Source organism: Bos javanicus, chromosome 20 (assembly GCF_032452875.1).
Source record: "Bos javanicus breed banteng chromosome 20, ARS-OSU_banteng_1.0, whole genome shotgun sequence".
In the NCBI taxonomy this organism is placed as follows: Eukaryota; Metazoa; Chordata; class Mammalia; order Artiodactyla; family Bovidae; genus Bos; species Bos javanicus.
Window position 1 is genome coordinate 67,377,653 of NC_083887.1, and position 16,128 is coordinate 67,393,780.

Sequence of the window (16,128 nt, forward strand, 5' to 3'; positions counted from 1 at the left end):
AGCCAGACAGCAGCAGCCCTCCCACCCCATCAGTCACACTGCTCCTCCTCGCCCCCACACCACCCCCAGTCTGGGGATGCCAGGCTCCCGCAGTCAAAGCCTGCTTTTGGAGGGCTGCGATTTTCTCTGTGACTGGGGATTTCATCACCAATTGCCACCATCTGCTTTATACCTTCCTCAATAATTGTTAGCACTTTTTAACTATTTTTTTTTTTAATCTTCTGCCATCTTTAGATAAGGAACATGAAAGAAAGACAGGCCAACACAGGACTCAGGCAGTCTTTTCAAAAGTGAAGCCGGCCCAATGCTCTTTCTAACTCATAATGTCCTTCAGAAGTCCAGTATTAACAGAGGAAACTGTTAAAAGATATACTTAAGCATTGGGAATTAAACCCATCAAGCTCCAAGCTAAATAATCAGCAGATTCCTAAAGACTTCATTTGGAAAAAGTAAATAAACAAGATCCTTTCCCTTACAGAGAAGATATGTTAAAAAAAAAGATTTTACTAGTTCTAGTAAAACTATTAAGTAGTTCTTTGACGAAAAATCAGAACGTGAGGCTAGTGAGCAACTGTGGAAGGGGGTGAGGGTTCTGTTTTAAACAGGAGGCCTGATAACGGCTGACTCCTAAAACTGAGAAGACCAAACCCAAGAGCTGGCTGTCAGCTGGCAAAGCCAAGCACTGCCCAGCCTTCGCTTTCTCTCAGCAGCACCAGTACGCAAGAGTCTCCACACCTCGGAGCAGGAAGAGCCACAGACACATGGAACCATGTATCAATGATGATGACAAACGGGGAATCGGGGCCCAGGCGGCTGAAATGCGCCAACTGTTAGTCTAAGCTGAAGCCTTGAACTGCAGACTAAAAAAAATAAAGGAAGGAAAAAAGGTAGAGGAGACTTCTGAAGACACACTACATACCTGCACAAAACGTGTTTTTAATAATTTCCATTTGGAAAAAACATGGATGGATGACATGAAAATACCATTACTTACTTATTAATCATTTTGAACTTATCTCTATCAAAAAAGTATGAGCTAGCACAGCAGAAATTCATACCTTTTTCAAAACTGAGAATGAAAACACACAGACGGGAAGTACACGGCCAAAGGTCCCACGAAAGGTGGAAGTGGTGATGTGAGCCCCAGGTCTCCACTTCTCGCATCGTGCCTCCACCCACGTGGCGGTGGGCACAGCAGGCAACGAGTAGGGCGTGGGGCAACCCTTCTCCCAGAGGACAGCCGCACCCTCTGTGGGACGCCCGGCCTTCCCCAGATCCTCTGTCTGCCAAAACACCCTGGAGGGCTCGGACTCCATGGTCTCCCTGCCTGCCTGTAGCCACTTCCATATACCTGGCACCTAAGAAATCGAGCGTTAACTGGATAAACTGTTGCCAAGTGTGGAAGTTATACCTCTCCCAGCTTTTTGGCTCTTTCATTTACTGGACTGTTTTATCCGACAGCAAGGTTACAGATCTAATCATGACAGGAAACAGGAGGGGTCTCTTCTAACAAAAATCATCTATGAGCCCTAGAATCCCCATCATTATAGGTGACAGTAACAATCAACCTCCCAAACCACTGAAAGAAATGCACAGAGATTAAAACCAAATTTGTAATATACTCACTTTTATCGATGCTTCCGTAAGAATCACTTGAAATTTGTGTTCCAATATGTCTCAGTTCTAAAATGTGGGGGAAAAGAGTTAGAATAATGTGTGTTGAAACAGCATTTTTAAGTAAGCATTAACTGAATACTCACCCCTTTCATTTTTCTGTTTAGAAAATTCATCAAGTCTTTCCTGTGAAAACAAAACAGAAGCAGTGTATGCAGTGGATGGGAGGGCAGCTGTTTTGGACGGGATGCATGGGGGCAGCCTGGGGCACCCCTTACTGCCCTTGCATCTGTGGGGCCTCTGACTCTGCATGATGGGGACCCCCTGTGCTGAGAGAGGACACGAGCAGGCCTGGAGAGAAGACCCGAACACAGGCGGCACTGCTGTGATCTATTACCTGTGTCTTCTTAAATTCCTTTTCAAGTATTTTCTTTTCATTCCTTAGTTGCTTGAAGTCCTGAGTTTGCTTGACAGCAGCCTCTTTATTTAAAGAGTACAGTGAAGTAAAAGAAAAAAATTATTTACCAAATTTTTAAGTACCATTGATAAAATACTCAAAAAACCTACTGAGAGCTTTTCTCATTTTTTTTCAAATCTGAAACAGATTTTGTAAAGTTGTCATTCTTTCAGTATTCTGTCAGAATCAGGAATAAAGGCAGGAACACTTTTGATTGAACTATTATCTACAGAAATGAAGAACTGTCATAGGCCTTAAGAAACCTTTCCAATCCCCAAACAAGCCAACCCAATCCCTTCAGTCAGGCAAAAGGCCCACACGCAAGACCTGCAGAGAAGAGGCTTGATGTGCACACTCTTCAACAACCAGCAGCACTCTGGAGCCAGACTCAGGGGTGTGATTTGCTCAGCAGAGGTTCAGACCCTGCTCTTCGTCCAGGGGAGGGACAGCCTTCCTGGTGTTTACTACTCTGCTGTGCCTGCCTGCTCGGAGTTACCCTGCCTCAAGTCAACTCACCCCAAGTCCCGTAACTTTATCACAGAGGCACTTCTAACACGTTTGTGTAGCTCCCCTGTGGACCAAGAGCAAACTCTTCACTCAAGTTTTTGGCTCTGAGCACTGAAGGGTTCAACTACACTATGAAGAACCTGACCAGTACTGACTGCATCCAAGTATGTTCACAGACAATTGCTATGAGAAGTAAAATCCTATAAACACCATAGAGACAGTCCCCTCCTGATTCCTCTAACAAACTTGTCTATTTCTTCACCTGATTTCTATGTCCTATCACTGAGAGAGTCATTTCCTAGGCAGGTTGATAAGGAGTCTAGGGGTCCCCAAGGAGAGAGGGGTCTGGAATTCTCAAGGAGGAAGAAAGGACAAACCTTTTTTTCCTTCTCTACATTTCTTAGGATTATATAACAATAATGTATCCTGCCTGAGGACAGTCTCTGGATTAAACCTTTTGGCTAATACTGTTATCTTAAAATGTAAATTATGGGAGTAGGTCTGGTGAGGTCTTTATAACCTCCAGACATTCTTTGGATTCATTGCAGAGTATATAACTTCATTGCTAACACTAGCAAGCGGGTACTCTTTCTGCCCCCTTCTGATGCCTATGTCAGAAGCCTTTTCTATCTCCTTTATATTTTAATAAAACTTTATTACACAAAAGCTCTGAGCGATCAAGCCTCATCACTGGCCCTGGATTGAATTCTTCTCCTCCGGGGGCCAAGAATCCCGGTGTCTTCACGATTCAACAACAACCTTTCATCACTTACTAGAAACATGTTTTTGTCACATGAAAAATATATTTTTGATTCAAAGGAAGTTTGTTGTAATAGCTTCATACACTCTCACAGGCACTTTGGATCCCTTTAAAACATGTCTTTAAATAGACAGTTATCCCCACACACTAGTGAGAGGTCATCTGGGAAGGAACACAGTGATGTTGTACTTACTGCCACAATGCTTTTGCAACAACCAAATCAGGGGAAAAGTTGTTACCAAAATATTTAGAGCTTAAATCTGAAAAACTGGGCTCAATTTAGGCAAGTTAATAACTGGAAACATATTCAGCAACGTCTATTCAAATTCTCAATTCACACTCGAAACTAAGCTGCTCTCTGACGGACTCCTGGTTGCCAAAGGGGATGGAGAGAGAGGCGGTGTGAGTGTGGGGTTAGCAGATGCCAACCAGTATTCACAGAACGGACACCAGCAAGGTCCTACCACACAGCACAGGGACTAAACTCAATCTGCTGTGTGAGCCGTAATGGAAAAGATAAAAAAGGATGCTTATTTTAAAAAGAATGTTTATATTATGTGAGTCACTATGCTGTATGGCAGAGATTAACACAATGCTATACATCAACTATACTTCAATAAAAAATTAACTACAAAAAGTAAACCGTTCTCTGAAGCAGAGCACTAGTGGTGTGGAAACAGGGCAGTGCAGGCTCAGGAAGGCCCACAGTAAGAGGGCAGCCCGGCCCACACCGGGCTGAGCGCGCAGGGGACCAGGGCCAGGGAGGGTCTGCAGGGCCCCCTCGTCTCTACTTGATGCTGTCTCCACATCACAGCCACTGAGTGAATGGGGAAAAACAGAAGGGAAGATCTCAAACTCGACTCCTGAAAGGGCTCTTGGCTGCCACAGGACAGAGCAGACCCCCCTGTGTGGCGTCCGCACCCCACCTGCTCAGTGCAGACACACGGCCCTGACCATGTGGTGGTGGGGCGGGGGTGGGTGGGTGGACTGTCAGGGACAAAGCGGAAAGCCCCGATGCAGGGAACCTCACAGAGATCTCTCCATCACGGGAGTCATGAACATCCAAATACTCTTGAGTTTCTGAGTATTAAAAGGAGTATCTTTTCCTACTAACCACTGATTTCATCACGAAAAAATGAGAAGGCCCCATGAGATTCAGCTTTCAAAATTAACTCCTTTGAATGACTGCTGCTTCTTACATGGAACTTGTGAGCTGTGTTCTGAGTGAACACGACAACGACCTGCACGTCTGTTCAGAACTGAGAGGAGCATGGTGCTCACCCTTCTGCCTAAGGGTACCCTAAATGTGCTCTCCCAGGGATACGCCGTCACAACCAGGACGGGACCGGCTGACTGAGAACTGCAGCCCTGCACAGACACCAATCGCTCGCACAAGGGTGATGGCTCCCACCAGCGGGGTAACAGGGTGCCAATTACCTTCCAGCTTCTTCACTTTGGCTTCTAGCTTCTTCTTCCTGATAACACAATTGTACATATTAACATGGTTAGGGAAGTATTAACAGAAAAAACGTATTACAGCCTCACAATCTGTGATACATGTTTTTTTAAAGTACTGAGATTTATGTAACAAAACGTTAGCCACGACAAGCATCACACACCCACCACTACCACCACCAACTGTTCAGAAGGCAGAGCAAACCACAGAAACAACGGTACGCTATTTTCACGCAGTGTTTGGAAAATGGATTTAAAATTCTCTGTTTATCAGGCATGCCACGCCTCGAACTTAGGTGAGCGTGGTTCATCTAAGTCACGCTCATGTGTCCAGGTGATGTACTGATCAGGTGAGGTTACTTTAAGAAGCATGTCTGATGGAAACAGTCACACCACCATTTTATAGGAGAGAGTGGCTAGAAAACTACAATTTTTCAGTTTTAGGAAAGATTCCTGAGTCAGAGAAGGTAGGAAACCCTCTGAGAAAGTGTCCTGAGTTACTGTAAAATAACTGTACATGTAGTTCACAAGCTTTGTAAATGATGTGAACATAGTATTAGACTTTAAAACAGTTAACTGACATTTTGGAAGAGCCCTTTGCCTTAATGGGACAAAGAGACCCATTCCACATAATACATGTTAAAGGACTGGTTAAAAAAAAAGGAGATGACAATTGTTTTCTCTATGAAAACGTAACACAGACACACACACACATATAGACATAAAAACTTTTATGGAGTTCCTTCTTTGTGTAAGCCCTCAACATACGACAGGGTATTTTATCCTATTAATCCTTTAACACAGAATTTCCAGACATGCGGAAATCAAGGTTGTGAGACTAGTTCAAGATCACCCCATTAATTATGGCGAATAAACCCAAAGACAGAGAGAAGACAACACTACTCATATAAGCACTACACAGTTTCCAGTTTGGACGCCTTATTTTCACAGTAATTTTTAAATACGTACTGAGCATCAGTTTTTAAGCATTCTTCTTTCACACGAGCATATTCCTGATGAGTGTCCTGATACAACTTTAGAGAACTCTGGAAAAGAAATTTTATATATTGAAATGTACATATTGATTGACATTCACCAATGTGAAAGTCACTGACCATGAGTGATAACTGATTTTGACCTTGATAAGCTAAAGCACTATCATTTAATAGTATGAAATTAACCAAATGAATAAAATGTTTAGGCAGGAAACCAAAGTACAATTCATTGAACACTTTAACAGATATAGCCAAACTCTCAATAGAGGTATCATGATTAACAGTCTAGTCAAACAGAGCTATAAAATTTAAAATATGCTAATTTTAAGGTAAATCCAAATCTTCGTAAATTTGAATAGCTAGTATTTTTGTCTCAACCAATTAGAATTCAACAACCCTAGAGCAATTTTCGAGCTTAATAAATGTAAGTTACTATTGCCACTGGGCTTCCCCAGGTGGCTCAGTGGTAAAAAATCCACCTGCCAATGCAGGAGATGCAGGTTCAATCCCTAGGTCAGGATGATCCCCTGGAGTAGGAAATGACAATACACTCTAGTATTTTTGCCTGTAAAATCCCAGGGACAGAGGAACCTGGCAACAGTCTATGGGGTTGCAATGAGTCAGATACAACTGAGCAACTACACAACAATTATTACCACCGTGCAGAAATATTAATCATTACCCTTCCTGGTAACCAAGGGGGTATGTTCACACCAACCACAGGCACAGCTACAGGCATCATGGGATGGGAAAGGAACATACTGAGCCTGGTCACATAGTCCTCCTGTGCACACGGTTCTTCAACGGCCAGAGCTCGGAGAGACAGTCTTCATGACCCCTTTTTTACAGATGAGGGGCCTGAGGATTCAGAAGCTGAGGAATTCTTTGAAAGCCAAACTAAGGGATTGACTGTTGAGGGTTTATTATTCAACTCTGACTCCAGTATTAATGTTTCCTCTCAGGTATGATTGATGACATTACTTTGTCATCAGGGGCAGACAAAATTCAGCACGATTGTTTATCTTTCACCACGTAGATAAATACATAATACTTTCTAAACGAACAGGAAAATCAAGCACTGTTAAAGTAGAAAAACCTCAAGGAGGCACACGGCATGACCTTACGGCACGACTTGCAGACTAAGAGGCACAAGTGCTACCAGGTCAAGGAGACAGGCAGCAGCGTGGCTACCACTCGTCTCACACTAAACACCTACCTATCGGCTTCAGAGTTTGTAATGTGGAAAAGCCATGAATTCTCTTCTAGAGCTCCAATAAGAGTAACATGAATTTTATATTAAAAAATAAGTTTACAGCACTTAAAACTGTTTTATTGAAACCGGGTTTTGAAACAGAGAACCTAATTTTTTTCCTAAGTTTAATAAAGTTTGAACTTTTGCATGTTATTTTACACTTATGTGCTGTGCTTAGTCGCTCAGTTGTGTCCTATTCTTTGTGACTCCCTGGACTGTAGCCTGCCAGGCTCCTCTGTCCATGGATTCTCCAGGCAAGAATACTGGAATGGGCTGCCATGCCCTCCTCCAGGGGATCTTACCAAACCAGGGATAGAACCCAGGTCTCCCACATTGCAGGCAGACTGTTTACCGTCTGAGCCACCCCAATGGCAGAAAGAAAAACAGAGAAAGCAAGCTATGCAGGACACAAAGTCATACAAATTCACAGCTAAAAGGTGGTTCTACTAAATCTCTCAAAAAGCATAAGCAACTAATACTGCTGCTGCTAAGTCGCTTCAGTTGTGTCCAACTCTATGCGACCCCATGGACTGCAGCCCACCAGGCTCCCCCGTCCCTGGGATTCTCCAGGCAAGAACACTGGAGTGGGTTGCTTCTCCAATGCATGAAAGTGAAAAGTGAAAGTGAAGTCGCTCTGTCGTGTTCGACTCTTTGGGATCCCATGGACTGCAGCCTACCAGGCTCCTCCGTCCCTGGGATTTTCCAGGCAAGAGTACCGGAGTGGGGCGCCATTGCCTTCTCCAAAAGCAACTAATACAGCATTACATTAATCACTAATAACTACTGTTAAGGACTGAGCCATCAGTCAACTAGTTCAGTGTTCTCTAAGGATAGCAGCACACTTAAGAGTCCTAGCACCTCTCTCTCCTTGTTAAGTAAGATACACAACGTCCCCTTATCCCAGTGACAGGAAATAAGCAGATCTTACTTTACCAAAGATAAACCTTTATAGGAAAATTACTTTAGGTACCTTTTTCTCTTCTAATTCAGCTTTTAAAAATCCCAGTTCTTCCTGACATTTCTGTAGAGGAGATATTTTCTGAAGCATCTGCTCCACTTGGTGATGCAAAGTACTATTCTCTCTAAAAATGGACAAAGCATTAACGTTATTATGAGAAGTATCTATGATGAATTATTAAATATATCTACTGGTGAGTTTCAATTTTTTTTTTCTAAAAACAAAAAAGAAAATAAGAATCTCTTTTTAAACACGTTCTATTTATTTTGGTATTTTTAAATACCAAAATTATTTACATATCACTTTTTATTTCTTTGACATGACTCTATTTCTAATAAAAGTACATCAAAAGCCATCTGAGAAGCAAACACCACAGGCTCTCAATCCACTGGAGAACATAAGAATACTGGGACTGTCTATCAAGTGATGTGGCTTTTCCAATAATAAACTCATCACCACTGATTTAAATTGAACGACAGGCAACTTTTTGATTCATTTTATAACTACACTTTGCCTTCTTCTAATTGGTAAGTGTAATCAGTAGCATTGTATACAACACTACTAAATTCTAAGTAAGATTATTTTAAATTGTTTAAAATATACACAGTGAACCACATTAAACTGTCAATTCAGAGACAGTAACTGATAGCAATAAGCTTCAATTCAAGCCACATGGTCAGTAAAAGTAACTGAAAAGCCAAACCCTAGGGTGTAATTTAAGACCTCAGTAAGAATTCATTTAGACAATTTAACAGGAAGGAAAATGTACATCTTTTATTATGAGCACTCAAAAAAGCCTACATGATGGGTCAATGCTATGTGGCACTTTGCTGAATTTGTGTAGAAATCCAGTTCAGTAAATGTCTACCCTGCATTGACTGTGAAAACAGGTAGCTTACCTTCTTGCAAACTGCAGCTGTAAAACCGGTTAAAGAAAACTGTGACCACTTTATCTACAGGTACCAGGTAGCGGGTCTGAAGATAAAACTCCCTTTAAAACTGTAATAATCTGTGTTCAATATACATACAGGTGATCATAATTTCTAGAAAACAACATTCAAAGTTCCACCTATAACATATGATAAAAAGCTTTTCACTGAGCTACTCCTAATTTACAGCATTACAGTAAGTCGAAATATATATTTCTCTAAATTAAAAGATTCTTGATTAATTGTATGATTAATATGAAACTCCAGACAAAAGCAAAGACAAAGGAATAAACAACTAACAAAAACGACCCTGAATCCCCGCATGTCCTGCCTTTCCTTTCTCAGAGTCCAGAGCACAGTTCCAGCAAACAAGCGTTCTGTACTTACTAAAATCGTATACATATATGTATCTATATGTTTAATGAATACAGTTGGCTCAGATGGTAAAGAATTAGCCTGCAATGTGGGAGATCTGAGAAAAGAAATACAGGCAGAACATAAAATCTGAAAAACCTTTCACTTTTACAATCTGCACAATTTGATAACATCATTTCCCATCATGCTGCCAGTAAAATATTACCGAAGACAGCAGTTTCATCTTTAAGTTTCATTTCTGTAGAACCCTACTCTCATATCACAATATAGAAATGCCTATGGGTCATAACATGTCTGTATCCTCCTCTATTAGAACATAAACTTCTAATGGAGTATATGTTTTTCATCCTAAATTACTGCAGTCTTTGCAAGACAGACAAATTCACAAAAATTTCTGATGAAATAAAATATACTCTCTGCCCTATAGAAAGAGAAACTGATAAACAAGAAGATGGCCAGAATGACACAAAAGAGTACAGAAAAGAAACTAAGCGAGGTGAAAAGACAACCCTCAGCATGGGAGGAAATAACAGCGAATGAAACAACAGACAGAGGATTCATTTCCAAAATATACAAGCAGCTCATAGAACTCAATGCCAGAAAAACAACCAAGCCAATCAAAAAGTGGGAAAGACCTAAACAGACATTTCTCCAAAGACATACAAATGGCTAACATACACATGGAAAGCTCAACATCGCTCATTATCAGAGAAATGCAAATCAAAACTTCTATGAGCTATCACCTCACACTGGTCAGAGGGGCCATCATCAAAAAGTCTACAAACAATAAATGCTTAAGAGGGTGTGGAGAAGAGGGAACACTCTTGCACTGTGGGTGGGAATGTGAACTGATACAGCCACTGTGGAAGACGGTATGGAGATTCCTTAAAAAACTAGGAATAAAAACTAGGTCATACGATGATATGACCCAGCAATCCCACTCCTAGGCATATACCCTGAGGAAACCAAAATCGAAAGAAACACATGTATCCCATTGTTCACTGCAGCACTACTGACAATAGCTAGAACGTGGAAGCGACCTAGATGCCCATCGACAGTGACTGGGTAAAGAAGCTGTGGTATATATACACAATGGGATAGTACTCAGCCACAAAAAGGAACACATTTGAGTCAGTTCTAATGAGGTGGATGAACCTAGAACCTATTATACAGAGTGAAGTGAGTCAGAAAAAGAAAGATAAATACTGTATTCTAACACGTATATATGGAATCTAGAAAAATGGTACTGAAGAATTTATTTACGGGGCAACAAAAAGAACGAGACAGAGAATAGACTTACGGACGTGGGGAGAGGGGAGGAGACGAGTAGTGGAAGTCCACTGCTGCTGCTGCTGCTGCTGAGTCGCTTCAGTCGTGCCCGACTCTGTGCGACCCCAGAGACAGCAGCCCACCAGGCCCCCCGTCCCTGGGATTCTCCAGGCAAGAACACTGGAGTGGGTTGCCATTTCCTTCTCCAATGCGTGAAAGTGAAGTCACTTAGTCGTGTCCAACTCTTAGCGACCCCATGGACTGCTGCCCAACAGGCTCCTCCATCCATGGGATTTTCCAGGCAAGAGTACTATGACTTGGCAGTATTTATTACTCTCTACAAATCACAAAGCTAATGAACAAAAGTTAACCTCCCAACATTCTGATACTCCTACAGTTTATTTCTTACAGAAACTCCCAAATCTTCTCGCAGCATCATCTCAGCTTCACATTACTCCTAAACCTAAAGAATATATGTGATGTCCTCAGTGCAAATGAAAAAGACTGACTCTTTAAAAAGCTTACAAAATCTGAGAAAATCAGCATTAATGACAAAAACAAAACATTCTGTAAGGAGGAGATGAGCAGCCTTGATTTAGCATGTGTCTAGAGTAGAAGACAGCTGCTCACTGAGCTTATTAGAGGCACTTTCTACTTTGAATCTGTAAACAACCGCTTCCCAAAGGATAACCATGAAAATTATCACATTTGTTTATTCTTAAAAATTCAAAGGAAAAAGCCAGTAAAAGGATATCATCACATTTCTTCTGATATTCTGTTAACAAATTACTGCAACAAAGAAAAGAGTTATGTTAGTTTTCAATCTAGAAAACATACGTTTCAAGCATATTTCAAAATATACAAAGCACTCTTCTTCCTAGGTTTCCTGCAACATATTTAATTCATTAAATATATGTGCACACGCATATACACCACCTTAAATTCCTTAGAAGCTCTGCACATATATGAGTTTTTAATTTAAAATTCCTTTGATCTAAATACTATCTTTGCCCATAAATTCCTGTGATTTTTAAAGGATTAAAAAAGCAATCTCACACCATGACCATGCACTACCACAGGAAATCTATCCAGTCCTAAAGCTAAGAAGGCTTTAAAGAATTTTTAAAGTTCTTAGAATTTTTAACATTTCCAGCTGAGCAGAAATTATGTCCTAGCCCCTGAGCTTTGCTGTAAAGGTCTGAGAGCACTGGGAGTTCCCTGGTGGTCCAGGGAGCTAAGACCCTGCAAGTCACATGGTGTGGCCACACAGCAGAGAAGTGTGCACACCCGTAAGACCAGAGGCCTCCCTGAGGCCAGGCCAGGCCCCGAGGAGCTGCACTGCCCCACAGGCCACGCAGGCCCCGGGCGAGCAACCCCAGGTCTACCCTCAGGCCAGGGCGCTACCACCACCACCCGCTCCGGTTTGTATGGCAGGTTCATGGAGTTCAGCCAAACACACGAAACATACTCACTCTGTGTTAATAATTTTTTGCTTCAAGGTAATTAATGCGTCAACGTATTCATTCAAATTCTGCAAGAAAAAAAGCTGCAGTTAGCCATTTGTTTTTATAATTTAAACTTTTCTGTAACATTTATGATAAAATACACACATACAGCTCACTATATTCTACAAACTCAGAAATATGTGAGTCTATTATCCACGTTGCACATAACCCCCCAGGGATATTCTGTGTGACCCTGGGCCCTTGCTGCATCGCTTAGAAGCTCCTTCTTTACCTGAACAACCACACACCAACAGCAAGATGCTCTGACTGGGTGTGCTTTTTCACTGCGAGAGCTCAATAAGTAGTCAGTTTTAGTTCACTCACACACTTCAGTCTGCATTATTTCCAAAAGGACTTAATCCAAAAATACACATAAATTCTTAAAAACAGCAAACAATGAAAAATAACATGGAAAAGATGAATAGGAATATTAAAATAGGGTCAAGAGTCAGTGAAGTTTCTTTTTACAAGGATCTACTTTATACTTTTGGGACAACTACAAATTTGGCTCTAAATTATTGCTACCAATTTGATGGAAAAAATTAATTGACTGTTCAAAATGTTTCTAATACTTAAAATTGAACAGATATTTTTTAAGTCACTTTTTCCTTTAATGTCTCCTTTTCTCATTAACATTTCAGAAATAAGAACTTATTTTTCATTAATTATCCCCAAAATGTCTTTACTAACTTATTTTGAGAATTACAGGACAATTTCCCTTTACACTAACATGTGCATTTTCTTTGCAATCATACATGTAACATTTACTGAAATAAGAAATCGACACATTAAAAAGTATGTACCTTCTGATAATCTCAACACCTGTTGAAAGTCACTCTTACTTTTTGCATATATCTTTTCAGAACTGTCACTGTATATTTAAAACATGTTTGGATGTATTCAATTCACCATTTTCCTACTGAAGACCAGGCTGGGTCCTTTTCAGTCTTTACCGTATTGTTAATAACACACTGGGCAATATATTTCTTGCCCAGTCTTCTGGTAGACACATCTATTTTCAAATCCAAACAGGCTCCCTGCATTAGTGATAGCTGGAAGCGCGATCATCTCAGAGCCGTGTTTTTCATTTATATTTCCTCACGAGTGAAACTGAGAAATCACCCTTGTCTCTTGTGGCCATTCTTAGAAAAAATTTTAGAAGCTCTTAAAAATCAGAAACAGATAGCCACTAGGACGGCTAAAATCAAAATTACAGAAAATAACAAGTGCTGGCGAGCACACAGAGAAGCTGGGATTCTCCTAACACTGCTGGTGGAACAGGAAATGTACAGCTGCTCTGGAAAATAACTTCACAGCTCCTCAAAATGTTGAACAGCTGACTATATGATTTAGCAATTCCACTCCAAGGTATACACCCAGAAGTGAAAACATATGTCCAGGCCAGTTTGTACACTCTTATTTAAAGCGCCTCCCAGGTGGCGCTAGGGGTAAAGAACTTGCCTACTAATGCAGGAGACATGGATTTGATGGTTTAATCCCTGGATAGACAACGTATCCTGGAGGAGGGCATGGCAACCCACTCCAGTATCCTTGCCTGGAGAATCCCACAGACAGAGGAGCCTGGCAGGTTACAGGCCATGGGGTCACAAAAGAGTCAGACACCACTGAAACAAGTTGGCATTTAAAGCAGCATTTATTCACTAGCCAATAAGTAGAAATAAACTAAACATCAATTGATAAATGGATGAATCATCATCTGATGAAGGAAAAAATAAAATGTGGTACAGCCACACAATGTCAATATCTGACAATGAGCAGAAATGAATGGCCCATGCTACATCATGGATGAACACTGAAAACCTGCTAAGTGGAAGAAGCCAGTTACAAAAGGCTAACGCGGTATGCTTCATTCATGTGAACTGCCCATAACAGGCAAAGCCAGAGAGCCAGAGAGCAGACTAGAGACCACCAGGGGCTTGGGCTGGGGAAGCGGGATGACTGCTAGTGCTTAACGGGTTCTTGGAGAGGACACACGGGCAGGAAAGACATGTTTAACAAGTGGTAACCGGTTTCCATAACTGTGAATATACTGAAAACCACCTAACTGTACATATTAAAAGGATGAATTTTATGGTATGTGAATTATACTTCAACAAAACTGTTACAGCTAAATTAAAAACAGGAAAACAAAATAAAAGGCTCAAAAAATTTGGTGGTAAAACTGGAAAAAAAAAAATGTCCTCAAAACCCCTCCCCCCAAAAAAAGCAGACACATAGGAAAGAATTCAGAAAAATAAAAGCAATCGGTGTGTCAGTGCAAGAAATGTCACCTGCCTGATAAGAGTCTCAGGGAAGAATGGAAAAGATAGGGAGATCATTAAACACTGAAAGTCAAGAAAAACCCAGAACTGCAGCCAGAGTTGCCAAACTGAAAGGGTCCAGCACACGGATTCCAACTGGATCCAAACCAGGAAACAGAAGCACACACTTTCAGAACACAGTTCAGTTCAGTTCAGTTCTCAGTCATGTCCGACTCTTTGCGACTCCATGAATCGCAGCACGCCAGGCCTCCCTGTCCATCACCAACTCCCGGAGTTCACTCAAACTCGTGTCCATCAAGCCGGTGATGCCATCCGGCCATCTCATCCTCTGTTGTCCCCTTCTCCTCCTCCCTCCAATCCCTCCCAACAGCAGAGTCTTTTCCAATGAGTCAACTCTTCGCATGAGGTGGCCAAAGTATTGGAGTTTCAGCTTTAGCATCAGTCCTTCCAATGAACACCCAGGACTGATCTCCTTTAGAACAGACTGGCTGGACTCCTTGCAGTCCAAGGGACTCTCAATAGTCTTCTCCAACACCACAGTTAAAAAGTATCAATTCTTCGGTGCTCAGCTTTCTTCACCAGTCCAACTCTCACATCCATACATGACCACAGGAAAAACCATAGCCTTGACTAGACGGACCTTTGCTGGCAAAGTAATACCTCTGCTTTTTAATATGCTATCTAGGTTGGTCATAACTTTTCTTCCAAGGAGTAAGCGACTTTTAATTTCATGGCTACAATCACCATCTGCAGTGATTTTGGAGCCCCCCAAAATAAAGTCTGACACTGTTTTCACTGTTTCCCCATCTATTTGCCATGAAGTGATGGGACCAGATGCCATGATCTTACTTTTCTGAATGTTAAGCTTTAAGCCAACTTTTTCACTCTCCACTTCCACTTTCATCAAGAGGCTCTTTAGTTCCTCTTCACTTTCTGCCATAAGGGTGGTATCATCTGCATATCTGAGGTTACTGATATTTCTCCAGGCAATCTTGATTCCAGCTTGTGCTTCTTCCAGCCCAGCGTTTCTCATGTACTCTGCATAGAAATCAAATAAGCAGGGTGACAATCCACAGCCTTGACGTACTCCTTTTCCTATTTGGAACCAGTCTGTTGTTCCATGTCCAGTTCTAACTGTTGCTTCCTGACCTGCATATAGGTTTCTCAAGAGGCAGGTCAGGTGGTCTGGTATTCCCATCTCTTTCAGAATTTTCCACAGTTTATTGTGATCCACACAGTCAAAGGCTTTGGCATAGTCAATAAAGCAGAAATATATGCTTTTCTGGAACTCTCCTGCTTTTTCCATGATCCAGCGGATGTTGGCAATTTGATCTCTGGTTCCTCTGCCTTTTCTAAAACCAGCTTGAACATCTGGAAGTTCACGGTTCACATATTGCTGAAGCCTGGCTTAGAGAATTTTGAGCATTACCTTATTAGCATCTGAGATGAGTGCAATTGTGCAGTAGTTTGAGCATTCTTTGGCACTGGAATGAAAACTGACCTTTTCCGGTCCTGTGGCCACTGCTGAGTTTTTCAAATTTGCTGGCAGATTGAGTGCAGCACTTTCACAGCATCATCTTTCCGGATTTGAAAGAGCTCAACTGGAATTTCATCACCTCCACTAGCTTTGTTCATAGTGATGCTTTCTAAGGCCCACTTGACTTCACATTTCAGATGTCTGGCTCTAGGTGAGTGATCACACCATTGTGATTATCTTAGTCATGAGGATCTTTTTTGTACAGTTCTTCTGTGTATTCTTGCCACCTCTTC

The 16,128-nt window shown here is 41.5% G+C and overlaps 1 protein-coding gene across 3 annotated transcripts in view; it reads right to left on the reverse strand.

Annotated features, from left to right (window-relative positions):
- Positions 1-16,128, reverse strand: part of ICE1 (interactor of little elongation complex ELL subunit 1) — a 66,097-nt gene that overhangs the window by 36,698 nt on the left and 13,271 nt on the right. For all 3 annotated transcript variants that reach the window (XR_009731845.1, XM_061393902.1, XM_061393903.1), the window contains exons 2-10: positions 12,044-12,102; positions 11,325-11,360; positions 8,898-8,915; positions 8,011-8,122; positions 5,763-5,839; positions 4,776-4,813; positions 2,012-2,094; positions 1,761-1,800; positions 1,627-1,683 (exon numbers count right to left, since the gene is read on the reverse strand). Coding sequence is in view for 2 of the 3 variants with exons in the window: in XM_061393902.1 (XP_061249886.1) it covers positions 1,627-1,683; positions 1,761-1,800; positions 2,012-2,094; positions 4,776-4,813; positions 5,763-5,839; positions 8,011-8,122; positions 8,898-8,915; positions 11,325-11,360; positions 12,044-12,102 (520 nt within the window). In the remaining variant the exon portion in view is untranslated. The remainder of the gene's footprint in view (positions 1-1,626; positions 1,684-1,760; positions 1,801-2,011; positions 2,095-4,775; positions 4,814-5,762; positions 5,840-8,010; positions 8,123-8,897; positions 8,916-11,324; positions 11,361-12,043; positions 12,103-16,128) is intronic.